The 17,306-nt window shown below is 40.7% G+C and overlaps 1 protein-coding gene and 1 long non-coding RNA gene across 2 annotated transcripts; one reads left to right on the forward strand and one right to left on the reverse strand.

Moving 5' to 3' along the window:
- Window positions 1-113: 113 nt before the first annotated feature.
- tab3 (TGF-beta activated kinase 1 (MAP3K7) binding protein 3) lies at window positions 114-10,816 on the reverse strand. The gene is made up of 7 exons (XM_067596885.1): window positions 10,594-10,816; window positions 9,744-9,915; window positions 8,301-9,534; window positions 6,974-7,134; window positions 6,717-6,810; window positions 1,514-1,597; window positions 114-1,018 (listed from the first exon to the last, which is right to left on the reverse strand). The coding sequence occupies exons 2-7, from the start codon at window positions 9,843-9,845 to the stop codon at window positions 873-875; spliced, it is 1,821 nt and encodes a 606-aa protein (XP_067452986.1). The 5' UTR covers window positions 9,846-9,915; window positions 10,594-10,816; the 3' UTR covers window positions 114-872.
- On the forward strand, window positions 9,547-11,906 carry LOC137187755 (uncharacterized). Its single transcript, XR_010929273.1, has 2 exons — window positions 9,547-9,622; window positions 9,710-11,906. It is a non-coding gene; the product is annotated as an uncharacterized lncRNA (long non-coding RNA).
- Window positions 11,907-17,306: the final 5,400 nt, after the last annotated feature.

Below are 17,306 nucleotides of genomic sequence, written 5' to 3' on the forward strand. Positions count from 1 at the left end.
ATAAACATGTACTGGGAGGAAAAAAAAAAAAGTGTTTTGTTCATTTGGGGTGGGAAAGGAGCATCTGTGAATTATGACAAACTATGCAGACATGCCAGCTGTGCATGGTCAAGTCACATAGAATCAGCTCCTTTATTACTTACAGCAAGTTGAGGCATTTGCACAGGAAATCAACATCTTTTGAACACGTAATACAGGGTGGCATAATATGCATAAAAGTACCAGGAATATACTCATATGCAAGTGTCCTTAGTGTTCTTCTTTCAGTGAAAAGAGCTCTAATACAGAGCCAGATACAGTGTACAGTCTACATTTCGCATTAGTCAGACTTTATATACCATTGATTTCATTATTCCACTGTCAAGAGAGGGAGTTACAGTTCCTGGATTAAAGTGGAAGTGCCTCCATTTTGAGTTCAGGAATGGGCGCAGTCGTGTAAACAGGGCAGTCACTCATTCTGTGTGGAATGTTCGCTAGGTAAACCGTAGCTCCTCCTCCTTCATCCTCATTCACTTTGACCTTTCTGAAGCCCCGTCCCACCCACTGCCAGAGTCGCAGCATGTCACTCCTTCTCTTATATGTTTGCCATGAGAAGAGTCTCCAACTGTCCTGAAAAAGAGTAATTATCCGCCGACGGAAACAAGGGTCAAAGTGCACAGGAGTAGTAGATGGGAGCAGGACAAGTGGGCAGGGAGGGATAGTGGCTCTTCCTCAGCAGGTAAGAGGGGTTTTATATATTGATTGACAGGGGGAAGACCTCTAGACATAGGCAAAAAAAATCTGCTTGGAGCTGCAGATTCTGGAGGGGCTTATACTATCCAAGGATTGGCAGGGGATCGGGCAGGGGTTGGCAATACAGTGCAGCGCTAAGCTCAGGTGTAGCGCGGCATCTCGCACTGTTCACAGCGGTTGAGTGCAGGGTGGTTGAGGAAGGTGCAGCTTTCACAGTTCCACTGGGCGCCTTCGAAGTCTTCGTCCCTCTGGGGCCCCGGCACTGGCTTGGAGCCCTGGTCCCCTTCTGACAAAAACGGAGCGAAATACTACATGAAAAAGACTGTGTGTTCATGTCATGAAGTGCGTAACGCAACAACAATTTAAGTGTCATCAATTCAAGGCTGCGATTAACCACGGCTGTCGCTCAACAACTATGTGTGAGGCACGCATTCAAGCATCAACCATTCAAGTATAAATGTTAACAGACATGGGCATTCAATAAATAGCATCTAGTTTCCATGCCAACACATTTGTGGAGACCAACACAAACCAAAGTCAGTTAAGCTTTTAGTTTCCATTTCCAAACAAAAATGTGCCGAACCTTCAGAGTGCTTGAAGCCAAATGAGACAAACATGAGAGAACTGAGGACTTGAAAGATCTTAGATTGAAACTCATATCTGTATCTTGTATGTATGAACCTACCCTAACTATAAAAGTATCTATTTTTTCTTCTCTTATTTACAAATATGAAACCGTCTCGTCACTCACTTTTATGTCCTGCTTTTGGACAATTCTCACCTTTCTTCCCCGGTTTGGGCGGCACCACGGGACCGGGCTGAATGTTGTCATAAAAGTTGTTCATTGCCTGTGGGTCAAACTTCCCTGTGGAGGAAAGCAGAAATCAGATACTGAAGTTTGTTTAGAAGTGCCCATCCCAGCCAGAGGTCCAGCCTGTCCAAGTTTCCAGCTATTCTCCTTAAACCCGCTTGGCCGTGTTCAGACCGACATTAGCACTGCGTGAAAATATGCAGCCTTCTCATTTACTGCAATACAGACGGCGACAGGTGGAAGAGTTTAACCTTGCTGAATTTTTCGCAGCATTGTTATGTGGTATGCGCTTTAAGCATTCAGCTATCAGGCTGCCTTGTAAGCATAATGTTTACCTCAGGACAGTCGAGACGACAGGTAAAATAATTGGTGCCGTGAGAATTTCAGAGCTGTAAAATCCTGTCTCATACTGTGGTATTATAACCCACTGTGTAGTTTTGGCCTGAACAAACACAGCTGCTTGCATTTTTTTTTTTTTAATGCAGCGCTATTTTCAGTCCTAACAGCTGCTGAGGTAATCCCCGATCCTACAATAAATCAGCCCATTCAAGGACAATTCACACATTTACAGGAATTAACCAGTAGATGGTGTTTTGTTCTAAAATCTCCAATTTGCAGTACATTGTGGAAACATATTTCCCAATATTTGTTCTGATTGTGAAATGTCCTAAAACATGACATTATTTTTCATTTGTGTAATTACAAACAGATATAAAATCTCTATAATCACTATCTTCTCTTTCACTGAAGAGCTAGAGATGAAGACTTAGAGGTGACAAAAAGTGATTATTAACTATCCTTTCAATTGACTATCCTCTTCACTTGAGCATTATACACACCATTTTAACCAGGAAATAAGGGAGCTCACTCTTTCCTGAGTGTCCATATAGCCATTGGGAAGCTTATTCCAAATCAGATTTTATCATCAAAAAGAAATACAGGCCTAAGAGATACAAGCTTAAACTCAGATTTTAACTTGATATACTATGTGAGTGTATGAAAGCTGAGGAATGCAAGAGAATTAACACAGATTATGCATTTTCATTGTCTGTTTGTGAGAAAGACCACAACTGACCCCATTTTTAACTGACCCCAATAACATCCATTTATTCAACCAGTCAAAAAAACTGGTCGCCAGCTCCCATTTCCTATATTCTGCAAGTGACCACGGGTCAAAAAGTAGACAAAGTTAAAAGAATGTTTCCAGTTAAATTAACATTAAGTTGTATACAAATGTGTAATTAATATTCGGGCTGGGTATCAGTATTCAATACCTTTAAGGTATCCTATAACCTAGAACCAAGTCAGTGAGTGTAGACTAAAATAAATACAGTAATCATCACCTTGTGTAACCAAACCTCCTCAGTAAACACTGTCTCATTTGTAATAATTGCTTACATGTTCTAACTACAATAATAAGCACATGAAAAGCAAATTAATGCATCAATTTCCTTTCAACAACTAAGGTTTTATTTAGGAAGCACCTTCGGTATAAACCACTAAATGACAGTATAACATAATGATCTTGAGATCATTACGATATTTAATTGGTTTGATCTAATTAAATTGACCAAAAGTTCTGGTTGGGGGGATAATGTCATATTCAGACCTCCTACAAGTCAAAGCCAGTCTACCGTTGTCATTGTGGGTCTGATGCGTTGTATGCCACAGTTTTACAATATTACAGACTTATAGCTAAAAGTACTGTCAAAAGAGCCTAAACGAGTGTAATATTCCTTCTTTATTGATGCAGTTCTGGAAATGCCTTCAGCTGAAGTTTTTTTTTTTTTTTTTAGCATTCTTTATTTCATCTCCAAATTTATCCTTGCTGAGGTTTTGACCACAATGACATGATGAAAATAACATAATAGACTCGATTATCCAGCACTGCCTCATTGGTTAGTAAAAAATATGTTCTAGATTTGGGAATAAAAGCTCATTTCACGCGGTGCACTGAGCCTATTAATGTTCGTTGCTGCCCTTTTTTTTACACAGCCTGTTCAAGGCGGGAACGCTGCGCCTTTATTCCGCCTCGCTGTTCTGTATAAAAGGTATGGACACGCAATGGGGGGCAGAGTTGCTCCTCCAATAAGTCGGCTACGGAGGTAATCATAGCCGGCTGGACGACTGCGTGAAGCTTCGGGATAGCTGGCATGGCTGGACAGGGAGCTGACACATCATGCTGGGATGCTATGTAAAAGCACACATCGTGGCATTATGCCGGTTTTGTTCAGTGAAAAAAAATAATAAAAGCGAAGGTGGCTTAGTGACGGATCTCCTTTACAGCGATAATGCGGTATATCTGTATAAAAAAGTGAGAATATATGAGATGAGAGTATAAAACAGCCTCTGTAAAACTGCAATGAACACCCCACCGGTCGGCAAGACCCACGTATATTTATTAACAGTAACGTTAGTTAGCCAAATTGCTAACACTATATTGGCTAACGTGCCAGACAAAAGACACTAGCGTTAGCGTTAATATTACTTATCATAAGCAAATCGATTATGTTTGCTGGTTAGGTGCCGATGAGCACAACACTTTTTTGACCTGTTCGCTTCCTTTGATAAAGTCGTGATTACTTTTTCGCGGTTCCAGGCTATTTTTGGGAGGATGAGCCCTGCATGCCTTGCCGTAGAGGAGAGTCGTCTTCTTCATTTATTCGACACCAAGCCAGTCTATTTTCCATTTTTCAATAGTTGAAGCCGCAACTTTCTTTGCCGTCTTATTCGTCTTTATTTTGCTTGCTGGAGGTGGTGTTGGTGACGGCCTGGGACTTAGTTTGCTTTCATCGGGTGGAGCAGTTAGAGTTTTTGTAAGGAGGTAGCGGTCCATCCTGGAAGCGAACTTCACTGCAGGTGCAGCAGGAGTGCAACACCTCTGTCAGGTATCGTAGTGCGTAGTGTGAACAACAGCGCTGTTTGTGTTTGTGTGTTGAAATTGAAATTAAATGAATTGGATAAAAATAAAATGATGGCATCATGTAGAATTAGGATATTGACCTGAACTGGTAAAGATAAAATTAAATTTTTTCGAATTTTTCGGGGCAATTTCTGCCCCTCGATCACGGTTTTTAGGGGCATTCTGAGATTTCTTGGGGCATCTTTGCCCTTGCCCCCCGCTAATTTCCGACGCTGAACCAAGTAGTATCGAAACTTCTCCAGCCAAACGATACCTGCATTTGATCCTTTTTGTACCCAAATCTAAAAGAAAATGCCTATTTGTATGGTTTTGCTCGCAGCCAATCACCGCAAACGCTCTTCGATTTAATGCAACGTGTGATTGGCCCACTACAGCAGCAGCTACAACCCATACAGTCTGTGATGATAATACTTCACTGTGCAGTTTTGTAAAATTATTTAATAAATATTTTAATAATTTGAACACTTTCAAAATGAATTTGTGTAAAAATCATTTGGAGTGGTGGCATTTTATGCTTCCATTCACATGATGGTTATCCAATGAAGTAGAAAAAAAAAAGGTATTGAATGAAGTACTCCACTGGTATCAGTATCACTTTAAGGTTACTGTTTTGGTAGTTATCTTAATTTTTTAAACGATACCCAGCCCTAATTGGTGTGGTACCCTAATTTTGTTTATTTAATTGTTGACCTATAATAAGGACCTTCATTTACTGTGATGCACTTGTAAACATTTTAGAAAAACATACAATGTCAATATCTAAGAAGTACAACTTCGAACTCGGGCATTGATCCACCAAAAAAAAAAGAAAAAAAAATGTATTCACAGCAGGTTTTTGCTCCAAGTTTCGATTTTTTTTTAAAGTTTTATTTACTGAGCAAGCTATCCTCAAAAACTGAAAGTGAGAGGGATACTAGTGAGGGAAGCCAGTGTTCTTGTGTGTGGGGATATTTGAGAAGAAAAAGCGTCAATTTAATAAAGCAAAATACAAATAAATCCTGGCAAAGTCTGCAAGAGAACTGTGACTTCTGAGATGATTTATTTTCCAGAAAGACCACGGCCCAGATGTTCAGTGTCACTGGGCTGATTACAAGTAAATTGGTCACACTCTTGAGCCGGCTGCCAGTGACACAGTTTCAGCTTCCAACATCACCATTCCCGGTGAACAGATAATGAACTGCAACTTATTTCCACACACCATGGGTTAGGAGAGTTTAGAGGCAGTGCTGTCAGGACTACAGACAAACTTCTTTTACTACCGTCCCCAGAACTGTCCTGAAAAACAACTGTAACCGTCCTGCAGTGAATATTAAACCGTACCGAAATCAAAATGTTGTTTCTTTACTTTGTAAAGCAAGACAGAGTTTGCCTGGGGCCCCCAAATTGGTCTGGAGCAGCAGCGGGCCACAGCTCTGCAGCTCTTCTCTGCTCTCTGCTATGTTTACATTTTAGAGAATGTAATTAATATTTTCCTCATTAATGATGTATTATTTCACCACCCACAACCCATCTGCTATTAATGTAATTTTTTATGATCCGAACTGCCCGATCCGCAGATTGACTGCCGTGCTCACAGTTATAACTGCAATCTGTGCAATGACGAGCATCACTAGTGTCCATGTACAAGCTATGTTTGATAAGTGAAAGGCTTAGATTACAACAAAAAAAGACCACAATAATAAATTGAAATTGCCTAAATGTGTGCTTTAGCTAATATACTCACACACAGCCAGGTCACTGCTGTGTTTTAACCAGCAGCAACATATTTCTGAGGTCCTGCCAACAAGCTGTTTATGACTGAGGGGGTAGATGGACTGGTACCGCGGGAACATTTCAGGTCTCATGCTGAGTAGCCAGTCAGTAACTATAGTAACAGCATGAGAAGAGGTGCTCCGTTGTAGTCAGTACTTGGTTCAGTTTTTATTTGCTAAGCGATAGGTTAAAATAAATAAGTAAAAAAAATTATATATAAAATCCCTTTCGTCCCAGAGGCGTCCCGGGGAAAATCTCTGTTCGTCCCAAACACATTTTCTACCGTCCCCAGGACGACGGGACGCTATTAGTCTCGAGTCCTGATGCAGTGAGATGGAGCCTCATTCATCACTTTAGACCCAACTCTGTCTGCTTCTGGGCCTGACTCTTTCAAGATCAATGCTTCCAAATAAATCAAGAGACACACTTCAAAAGGTTTATGTGTAGGAATGTGCATTTAAGTGTGTGCGTGTGGTGTGTGTGTGTGTGTTTGTATACCTCTAGACTGCAGTAGATCTGTCTCCTTCAGGGTACAGTCGATATCAATCTGAAGCTGTCTGTTCAGACTCCGCAATCGGGTCATCTCTTCAGGCTGTGACGGGTGCAAATACACAACCCAGTTAAATTAGACAAAAATAGGCAACAGCATATTCCACATCTCTCTTTTTTTAAGGCCTCCTACTAGTTAGAAACTCTTAAATATTACTTTGTATAATACAGTAATACAATATGTCTTATAACTTATTATTACTCACTCTTGGGATAAGACTGGTGGAGTTGACTCGTCGAAAGCGCCTTTGAAGGGCGTCATATTCCATGTTGTTGACATCGGCCTTCAGCTGCTCTAGTTTCTGCTTCTCTAGCAGCAGTTCCTTCATTAGACGCTCCATCCTGGCCCGCTGGTGGAGCAGGAGAGCTGGAGAGAAACACCATCACACAAAATACTGAAAATGCAAGCAATACAAAAAATATGAACGAAAAAACCTTTTCTCAAGTTAGAAGTGCTTTGTCATTACTGACTACCGGGCGACAATGACACAGGTACAGGTGACGGACAAACTAAAAAAAAAAGCCTCATGAAAAAAAATATATGTAAAAGGCAGATAAACATTTTGACCATAACAAATTTGGTTAGTTGTAGTTCTGAACTTTATAGTGGGAACATTATGTGTGCACTGCCAGCATTCAAAGATGCAGAATATATCTTGAAGTAAGGAGTACTTCATGGTATCTGATCTGAGCAGTTATTACATCAGATCTCTGCATAGTCAATACACAGTCAAGGGATATTAGACCGTCTTCACAGGACAAGCTGCAATCACCAGTTGCTATTATAGTTCAGTATCAATATTTAAATGAGCTTTCTTTCCTATTATCACAAAGCACAAAGTGATGCATGCCAACCGGGCGTTCTTTAACAGGTGATCATCCATAGCTAAACAGATATCAGGACATACATCAATATCAAAATAACGTCTTCGGTTTTTTACTCTCTCATGTGATCTATTGTGCGATCACTGTTACCTCACCATTAGGGCTACAACTAATGATTATTTTCATTATTGATTAATCTTTCAATTATTTTCTCAATTAATCGTTTGGTCTATAAAATGCCTGAAAACAGTGAAAAATGTCAGTGTTTCTTAAAGCTAACATCATTAAATTGCCTGTTTTGTTCAACAAACTGTCCAAAATCAAGATGTCCACAGAGATCAAGAATAGCAGCAAATCCTCACAAATGACAAGCTGAAACTGGGAAATATTTGGCATTTTCTAAAAATGACAATCGCTTACCAAAACAGTTGCCAATTAATTTTCTGTCAATCAACTAATCGACTGATCATTGCAGCTCTACTCATCATGCTCAAAACTCTTAAATGATATGCACATACTTACAAACTATGCTCAACAGTGGTTTCATGAGCACCAGCAAGAAGTCAAATGTCTTGTAAGTCAGCTATTCAAAGGCTAAAGGCAGCTGTCGTTTTTAGACAGTTCAGGACACCCAGTGTCAAACAGGAAAACACGAGCATAGAGTCACGCACATGCAGAGTATTAGATTTAGGAAAAAAAATCCCTTACCTTGTGTGTAGGCATAGTCATCAGAGCCTGAGCTTGAACGTCGGGGCATATGCTGAAACTGACTGGCAATATTCCCTGGTAGAGCGGAGATGGGCAGGATCGGTGGAGGGGCAGCGTTGTGCTCCCCTTGGTCTACTATATTGAGAAGAGACTCCGCCTCAGCAACAGGAGGTGAGCTGGGTGGCCTCTGGGCCTGGCCTCCTGGGGACACTTTGATTTTGAAGGTGTAGGCCGACTGGCCTGGTTGAGGAGAGGAAGCAGGCCGAGGCCTTGCAGGGCCCTGGTGCTGCAGGTACATCCCGGGGTGGAAGGCTGCTGGGCCTGGCGTTCCACTCATAGTGATACCCCTTGAAGGGGAACTGGGCGAGGGACTGGTTGCCATATAAAGGGCCTGGGGGTGGGCGGTGTGTACAGGAGAGTTGCTGCGAGGTCGTGGTCCCTCCAGCGTAATCTCTATCTGGTTCTTGAGGGAGGCTTTTGTGTGGAAGGGCCTATAAACAGCAGGTTGCTGGGGTTGTTGCTGGTGGTGGTAGGACATGCTGGGAAGGGTTGGGGAGCTAATAGGAAGGAAGACATATTGCTGGTGTTGGGGTTGCGGCTGGGCCTGATGCTGCGGGGAGCTGTAAGGTGAGCCATATGTGGGAGTACTGTAGGGGGACTGCTGATGCTGATATACAGGCGTCCCTGAGGAGGACCAGGGTGCTGGCTGTGGGCTCTGCGAGGGTGAGGGTCGAATATACAGGGTGGTGTTGCTGCTGTTAGCGTAGTGCCCAGGGGGGATCTGCAGAGCCTGCGGGACATTGGGTATACTTTGCGAAAGTGTGACGGTTATAGGGTTCATAGTGTAGCGTGGGACGGGTGAGTATGTGGGAGACATGCCTTGCATTGTGGGTGGAGGTGTGGGAGTGCTGGCCGAGCGGCTTTGATCGTTCATGAAAAAAGGATTGTAGCCTGGGGAGGGGGCCATGGTGGCGGGGGCTGACAGTGGCTCGGGGTAGCTGGGCCGCTGGGGTTCGATGTGACTGTCACTGGTGCTGTGCACTAGGGAGCGTCCGACTCCTGCTGCTCCTCCATTTGCCTTGCTTGCCTCTGAGCCCGGGTATCCCAGGCTAATGTGTAGCATGTGGTTTCGACTCAGTCTCCCCTCCTCTGGACTGTGATGGAACTCTCCATACAGGTATCTGTTACTCTCCTGAGCCAGCAGGTGGCAGCAGAGATCCAGGTTATTGTTGTTCTGAGACAGCAACAGAAAACAGTTTCAGTTATGCAGTTTGGATCAGTGGGAGTGCTCATCTCGCTACTGAAGGATCATACTAAACCAGGTAGTATAAACTTTGCAACGTGATGTAAAATAAAAAATGCTTCTGTGAATATCACATTAACACAATCGTCAAATAATCTCCAAACAGCTGTTTAAAGCATATGCAGGAGTTGTGTGCATACCTGCAGAAGGCACTGTGACACTACCGCATCTGGGATCTCCGGGAAACGCTGCTTGAGGTCCTGCAGGATGTGGTAGTCGAGCTGAGAGCCTCCCTGCGCCATCCTGAGCGCACACAGAGAGTCAACGAGCCCGGAGCTGCAAACGCTGAAATACCCGCTCTCGTCTCATCCCCTGAAGGTGAAGAGATGACAGACATAACTGAAAACAGACCTCAAATGTCTTGCAATAATCTTATTAGCACTGCTGGCCTGCCAAAAGTCTCTCATCCACCCTATGTGTCAGCAGTAATTGCAGAGAACATGATTATATACTCTATGAGAGACATATGAACCAGAGTTTTCAAAAAGAGCACGACTTATGCATCCCAGAGGGATGAAACAGACTAAATCTGTCAGACAGACGCCAAGAAAACACGCCAGCGTCGCTGGCAGTCCTTCAATTAGCACACTGGTGCTAGCAAGGTGCATGTCAGTGTGTTGTTGTTTGTTTAGCCGCACTGTTGCACCCAGCAACGACGACATACCATCGCTAGCTTTAGCAGGCTAGTTTGTCAGCATCAGCTAGCCTCCGTGCATCACTCAAACAAACAAAACAACCACGCCGGCGTGCAGGGCGGCTGCAACAGGAAACAGCATCACCATTACTGAGAGGTTGCCCGACACAATCAATTCAGCAACACATTCCTTCTAAACAAGCCTTCATGTTTAAATAAGATTAACTCCAATTCGTCACCTGACTGCCAGCTAACTTTGCTAACAGCTAACCGTAGCTTGGTCAGCTGTCACCAGCTCGGGTGTTGATGGATTAGCGACCAAAGCTAACGTCAGCGAGCGGCCTGATAAAACTTACCGTATGTTATGAGTCTCCCTCATGTCTCGGACCATAGCGGAGAGCTGTGATGTCTCTGAAATGGTGCGCCGGGGTTTGCCAGTTATTTGATTTGGCTGTATAACTTGTAGTTCCGTCAGGCCGCTGGGCTGCAAACGGGCAGGCTGTTTATCGCGATAATGTCAGATTTTCCCGGACCAGGAAGCTGTTCAAATCGACGGCATCGACACTGTCAATAGTGCGCATGTGTGCACGCCGTGCCCCTCTAATGATCTTCATATCGCTGTCGATGCAGTTCCCACAGGTTATCTTCAGCCTTTAAGGAACTGTTATCTCACAGAAATTAACATGATCAGCTCTAAGCACATTTTTTATTAGAGATGTTGATGATACGATGATAAACCGCGCAGTAACAGACACACATTGACAGACATTGAACTGTGTACACGTCCTGCAACAAAATCCTCTTAGTATTCTGTCATGGGTGATTTACAGTGGAAAAAGGCTTGTTGTATTCTTAATAAATATTGTGTTAATAATAAAGTGAAAGAATTTACCCTGTTAAAGAAGTGTTGGAAAGATTTAAGCTGAATAAATACCTGTGTTTTTCCAATTCAGAGAGAGAAACAGTATGTCTATATTGTTATATTATTGTTATATTATGATATGTGTATACATTCACTGTGATCATTCGAATTTATTTTGGACAGATATGCAAAACTTTATAAACATAAAAATGAGTACTAATGGCTTAATGTATTTGATTTGATGTTATATTTTGTGTTCAGTGGGTTGGATAGTAACATTGTCTATATAATTCAGCTGCTGATCATTCTTGGTAAATTCCACATCCACAAATTGAAATGATCTGGCTCCAAACCTGCTTTCATTGGTTTGTTGTTGAACTCAAACATTATGGCACTTTAATCGTAATTGTGAAGAACAAAAAAGCTACAAAGACTTTGAATATTTTAAAGGAAGTACATATTATTTGAACTCTAGAAGGACTCAAAATTAATGGACTTAGGGCTCCTCTGGCTTGTACAAAGTTGCTTTTTATTGTTTTTGGAAGACAACTTTTGTTTATACCTCTTCGTTGTAAATAAAGAAAGTTGTGGGGAAGAGTATCTTCTTCTTCTTCTCTGATGTTTGACAGCAACTGTCATTCATATTGTCTCAGTACTGCCATCATCTGGAGTTAATTAACTCCCACAATGTCCGGATTGTCACTTGTTTCCCTAAGGCCTGTCCACTGCTATGAGGTTAAATTTGTGTCATAATAATTGAACAAAATCTCTCAAGCATTAAAAAAAAAGCAAAAGCAAAAAAAAAAATTACATCAAAGGCAAATTTCCAAACTTTCAAGGTCACTTTTTTCAGTTTCACTGCTTAATTTTTCAGTTTCAGTTCTGAATACTTCAGTTTCAGCTCTCATGTGGGCAGATGTTACAGGGCTGCATCCCCATTAGTCAGTTACTTTTGGAGGGACAAGTCAAATAAGGCGTACTACTTGTTGCACTTCTAGACCACTGAACTGAAACTGAAAAGTTCAAAAGTGAAACTGAAAAATTAAGCAGAAAAAAATGACGGCAAAAAGAGAAATCCAGATCAGTGAAAGAAAAGTGTAGAATATGGAATATTTTGTTTCACTTTTGTATAGTTTTATTGTAAATTTTTGCATTTGGGGTAACTTTTTTCACTTTCAATTTATTTTTTGATTTGATTCTCAGGAGAGTTTGTGCAATTATTATGATGCAAATTTAATCCCGTCCACGAGCACCACACTCCAGTATGTTCTTTAATCCTGCTCCTGTTATCCATAATCTTTCCATTTCCTCCATGATGTCTTTTCTCTTTTCTATATTTATTGCGGCTGATGATCTCATTATCCACATTTTCTGCTATTTAACAATGTTCATAAAGACAGTTGGATGTTTTCCTATAATATTAAGTGGGCTGTATAGATTGCTGTGTCCTATTCTTAATCTTGTTATTATGACTTCCTCTTTTCTGTTTCCTCCCCTGTCATCCCCTTATCTCCTGATCCCACTGCTGTTGCCACTCTTTATTGATATTTTCCAACACAATGCCCTTTCTTTCTGATTTTTACAGTTTAATATGGATGTCTGTGTTTCCTTTCCTAAGTGCTTGTTTGGCTAGTTTGTGAGAAAGAAGTACATTTGGTTAATATTTTGGTCCTTATTATAGAAAGTGTGGCCTTATTTTTGAAGAACAAACTCAATAAAATGAATGTGTTTGTTGAGCAAACATCACACTCACAAATCAGGTTTGTTCAGTTTCCACACTCAACCTACACATAGGCTACATTTTGTGTTGAACTTTGGATTGAAATCCAAATTATAGAAATGTCTATAATCATGTCTGTAAAATCTATGAAAACAAAAAACCTTTGAAGACATCCCTTCTTTTACGACACATTGTGGACAAGATTCTCAGATTATTTGTATTTATACTGTATAGTTTCGTAAATAGATTCTCTGCATCATTTTTTCAGGTCTAAATGCATTTATTCATTTAGATTTATGTTTGTGTGTGTTTTTTCTTTTTTAATTCTCGGATTGACTTTTTCTATACTCCATGTACAGTTGTTTCTCTTGTTATGTTATTGTTCTTTTAATACATTTTTTAAAAAGAAGTCCATTCAGTTTTTATCCTTTCATCCTTAAAATTACTCCTCAAAACCTTCATTATTCCATGAGGGATGGGTCATGTAAGTGGACATGTAAGTGGATTCATTCATTCATTCATTTGTTCATATAATGAATACTGAGTGATCCAAACAACTGACACCCTTAAATCTTTTCATACCTTTACCATTAAACTAAGAATGTTATGTATTGTTAGTAGGCCTACCCCCAAAAGACACTAGAAAACATCATTAATGAGAAACTATTTCACTCACTACACATTCAACATTGAATTATCGGGAGGGTACAACATAAACAATATTCAGCTGAGAAAAGGGACACAACTCATTTAATTTCTTTTTATTTAACCAAGTACATTAAAGGTCTCATTGAGATCAAAACCTCATTTTCAAGAGAGACATGGCCAAAAGGGTACCATAAATATTATACATACAAACAACATAAACAGGCTAAAAAACAACTGTCATGTGCTACAGAAGTATATAAAATATTCAGTTAGGATGCAACAAACAGGCATGAGTTTCCAAAACTATCTAAAGTAATGTAAGAGGACAATAAACTTAGAAGCAAACACATTGTCCACAAGTATATTTCCAGATGCTTTAAAACTGAATTCACCAACAGTAATCAACTCTGACAATTTCAAGTTCTTCTATAAATTGTTCCAGGTGCAGGAACCTATACAATCTGGTACTGAGCCAAGTGCAGTTTCCTAATCCGAAAAGCCTCCTACAAAAGGCCCATCCAGCTCTTGCTTCATGTTGCCCCAACACTATATATGCTAAATTTTACATGCGTCTGCATAAGCAACAGAAGAGATCAGTCATCTGATCTTAATTCATATTGCATGACTTCATCATTGGCTCTGGCATGCAGAACTGACATTTACACTGTAAATATGCATAAAAATGTAGGTGGAAACATGGGTGTTTGTATGATGAATACTTGATACTATACTTGAGCACTATTTAGAATGTGGAAAGTACTAATGGTACATTTACTGTCTCACATGTTGTTGTTAGTAAAGACATTTACATTTAGAAACTATAGTAGCAAAACTGAGATTTGTGTTGGCTGCATTTGTCTAGCTGTTTTCACTAGGGGGCAGTGAGAGATCCTTGAATTCTGCACAAGCACTCACTGTAAACTTCAGAAGCTATAACAGGCAGGAACCTGGATGGTCATGGTGTGTCTCAAAAGAAAAATGAACATCATGGTTTAATTGTTTTTTAGTTGAGGACACAAAACCCATCTTCCGTCATGGCTTCTGCAGATTAAGGTGTAATGAATGTCTATATTTGCAAAGCCAGAGCATCAACTGTTTACTGGTGCAAATTATACAGGAATCATTGATACCACAGTAGTTGGTGTTGTTAAGGGACTGTGGTCAGTCATAGACAAACACACTGTTTACTGTCTTTCTGTGGGTTGTCAAAAATGTCTATCAGCTGACAGGCTGCCTCTAGGTTTTTGAATAACAAAAACAACACAGCGGAAGGAAACAGCACATTTTGACTTTGGGCTATTGGACCACATCTATGGACCAAATATTTATGTTTAAAAAGAGTTCTGTGACCATGGTAGCCAAATGTTTTTTAATCATATTCATCCAATTTTGTAATTTTCCAGACAATACAGAATTAAATTACTTTTATGTACTGTACAAAAGCTCCTCTCTGTCTTTTGTCTCAAAAGGCTTACAGTGTGCCTTTAAGAGTTCGGCCTGCTCTGTCTGCAGGCGACACCTGTTCTGTGGTGGAGCTGCTTTTCCTTCTCATGACAGCTGAGCACTCAGCAGTCACAGCTGGTAAATTATGACATTACTTACTACTTGTGTAGTTCAAGACAGAAACAGCTAAAAAGTGAACCTCAAAAGAATAAATACTACAGTATCTCTGCATTAATTTGTTCACAAGGAAGGGTAGTTTTTATTCAGATTTCAGAGACATAGAATAAATCAGAGCTAAAAGATAATTTGCTTATCTTCTCAAAAAGCACAAACATGTGGCTGCTATGTCCCTTCAGCAGCACCACATTTCACCTTGGTTAACCTGTATAACTGGGCAGATGCTAAGGCAAAAGACAATGGCTGTTTGAGTTCATCACCTTTAGGCTGCTAGTCTGGTTAGCACATTTGAGCCTTCAGCAAGAACACAACAGAGAGTCTTGAAAACTCTTCAGACTTCAGATCATCTTACATGCCAGTGCTGTTGTCTGTCCAAACTGACTGCTGTCCAGGAATAGCACACCATTCTGCATCTCAGTGGCATTCTTCTATTTTCTAGGAAATGCAATGCAGACATTGCACTTTTAGTAAGATGAACAATAGCTTTGCCTTTTGATAGAGACTTTTTTCACCCAAAGTGCCATACAGTGTCATAAGTTCATGCATTTTTTGCATGTATCCTTCTTATGCAGGATGAATTATACTGTATGTGTTAGCATCATTATAGTTAGACACTATTTATCAGATGATTCACTTTACTTATAGTCATTTTAATGGTTGCATGACCAACAGTGGCAGAATTTGTTTTAATTTGAAAAAGGCGAGTGAGCTCAGGTCATCAGTACTTGAACCACAATACGTTACACAGGCAAAAAACAGTATACAATAATTTGTGAGGCACTGAATCTTACAAAAAGCAGACTATGTGAATCTGTGACCCACAGAAGTACATAAGGACTCTATTGCTGATGTCCAGTCAAAACGTTGCATCTCCAGATTTCAAGATAAGATTAAGGTCTGTTTAAGTTTATTACATTGCTAAGGACTAAACAGTGTTTGCTGAGCTTTTGCTGTCTATATATCTATTGATATGAACTGGAACTGGTTCAGTAGAGGTGTGAAAAGCTAGCGCTGGTGTGTCCATTCACCAACACACACAGTATGACCTGCTGAGCCAGTTTACAGGGGCTTCAGCAGTGGGGGTATGGGCTGTACCACTACAAATATATTCACAGGGGTGTCAGGGCTGCACTGCAGCAGCTGAGGCTAGGGCCCAGTCTGACTCAGGTTAGCTGTCCTTACAGTCTTGATAAGTTTCCACAGCTGTGGTGCTATTTAAAGCAGCCCCCTTGTTGTCCCTGATGCCCTGCAGGACTCAGAACAGAGGAGGATGGTGCCCCTCTGCCCTGAGAGTTCACAGAACAGATCCCCACCCAACACACCCCTTAATCTGAGCAGGAAGTGAATAAATGGCAGGGTGAAAAGAGCAACTACAAATTATCTGTAATGACAAAGGTTGTGCTATTTCTTGCAATGTTAATTTTTTTGTAATGTTCAAATGTGACTTTGAAAAGGCTGAATTTATGTTTGCCCACATTTAGATACAATTTGTCACCAAAAAAATCTAATTATCTGTGTCAGATACATTGGGAATACAAAGCCCAGGGACAAAAACATAAAGGTGAGAGAAAACTCCTTGCTTGCTTGGAGGCAGTGCACTGAACTTGAGGTACATTGACTATTAGTCTATATATTACATTTCAACAACACTTATGTTCAGTTTCTACTCTATGGTTTAATAAAACTGCCCTCTTTTAGGAAGCAACGACCTTCCAGTTGTTCCTTTATGGTGCTTCATCAAGAGGAATTTCTTTTCCTCCCACTGATGTGTATCCTGACTCAGATTTCACTTCTAAGTACAGTATTAGCTACAGCTTTGGCCCTTTGTCGGGGGTTTCCCCAAGCCTCAACGCCTCTAACTCAATGAGTTATCACAATGAGTGATTGCTGAAATTATGTAATTTTTACTGTTTACCCTGGCATTTACTCTTGTCATTCCATACGGTCATTTTTATGTGATTCTTGTATTACAGTGTGCCAACCAAGGTTTGTATGATGTGATAATTTAAGCAGTGCCAAAAAATATCAAACAGTAAGATCAATTAAGGGTTTTATGTGCCACCTCTCAAAAATTCCTAGAATACTTAAATGGGGATTTTACTGGCTAGATTGTCTGCCAGAGGCCTGCTTGGTCACTGAGTCAGCAGCTGTGCATGGAGCCATTGGAGCAGACAAAATTTGTCAGGGTTTCTATTTACATCCATCCACAGTGAGAGAAC

This window comes from Thunnus thynnus, chromosome 8, assembly GCF_963924715.1.
Source record: "Thunnus thynnus chromosome 8, fThuThy2.1, whole genome shotgun sequence".
Classification (NCBI taxonomy): Eukaryota; Metazoa; Chordata; class Actinopteri; order Scombriformes; family Scombridae; genus Thunnus; species Thunnus thynnus.

What these genes read in the sequence shown, in the direction of transcription:
- tab3 (XM_067596885.1), bottom strand. Translation starts at nt 9,845, where the DNA reads ATGGCGCAGGGAGGCTCTCAGCTCGACTACCACATCCTGCAGGACCTC. An exon ending in TGTCACAGTGCCTTCTGCAG is followed by an intron (nt 9,535 to 9,743) that starts GTATGCACACAA and finishes TTGCTGTCTCAG; the next exon opens with AACAACAATAACCTGGATCT. An exon ending in GCCCAAACCGGGGAAGAAAG is followed by an intron (nt 1,019 to 1,513) that starts GTGAGAATTGTC and finishes CGTTTTTGTCAG; the next exon opens with AAGGGGACCAGGGCTCCAAG.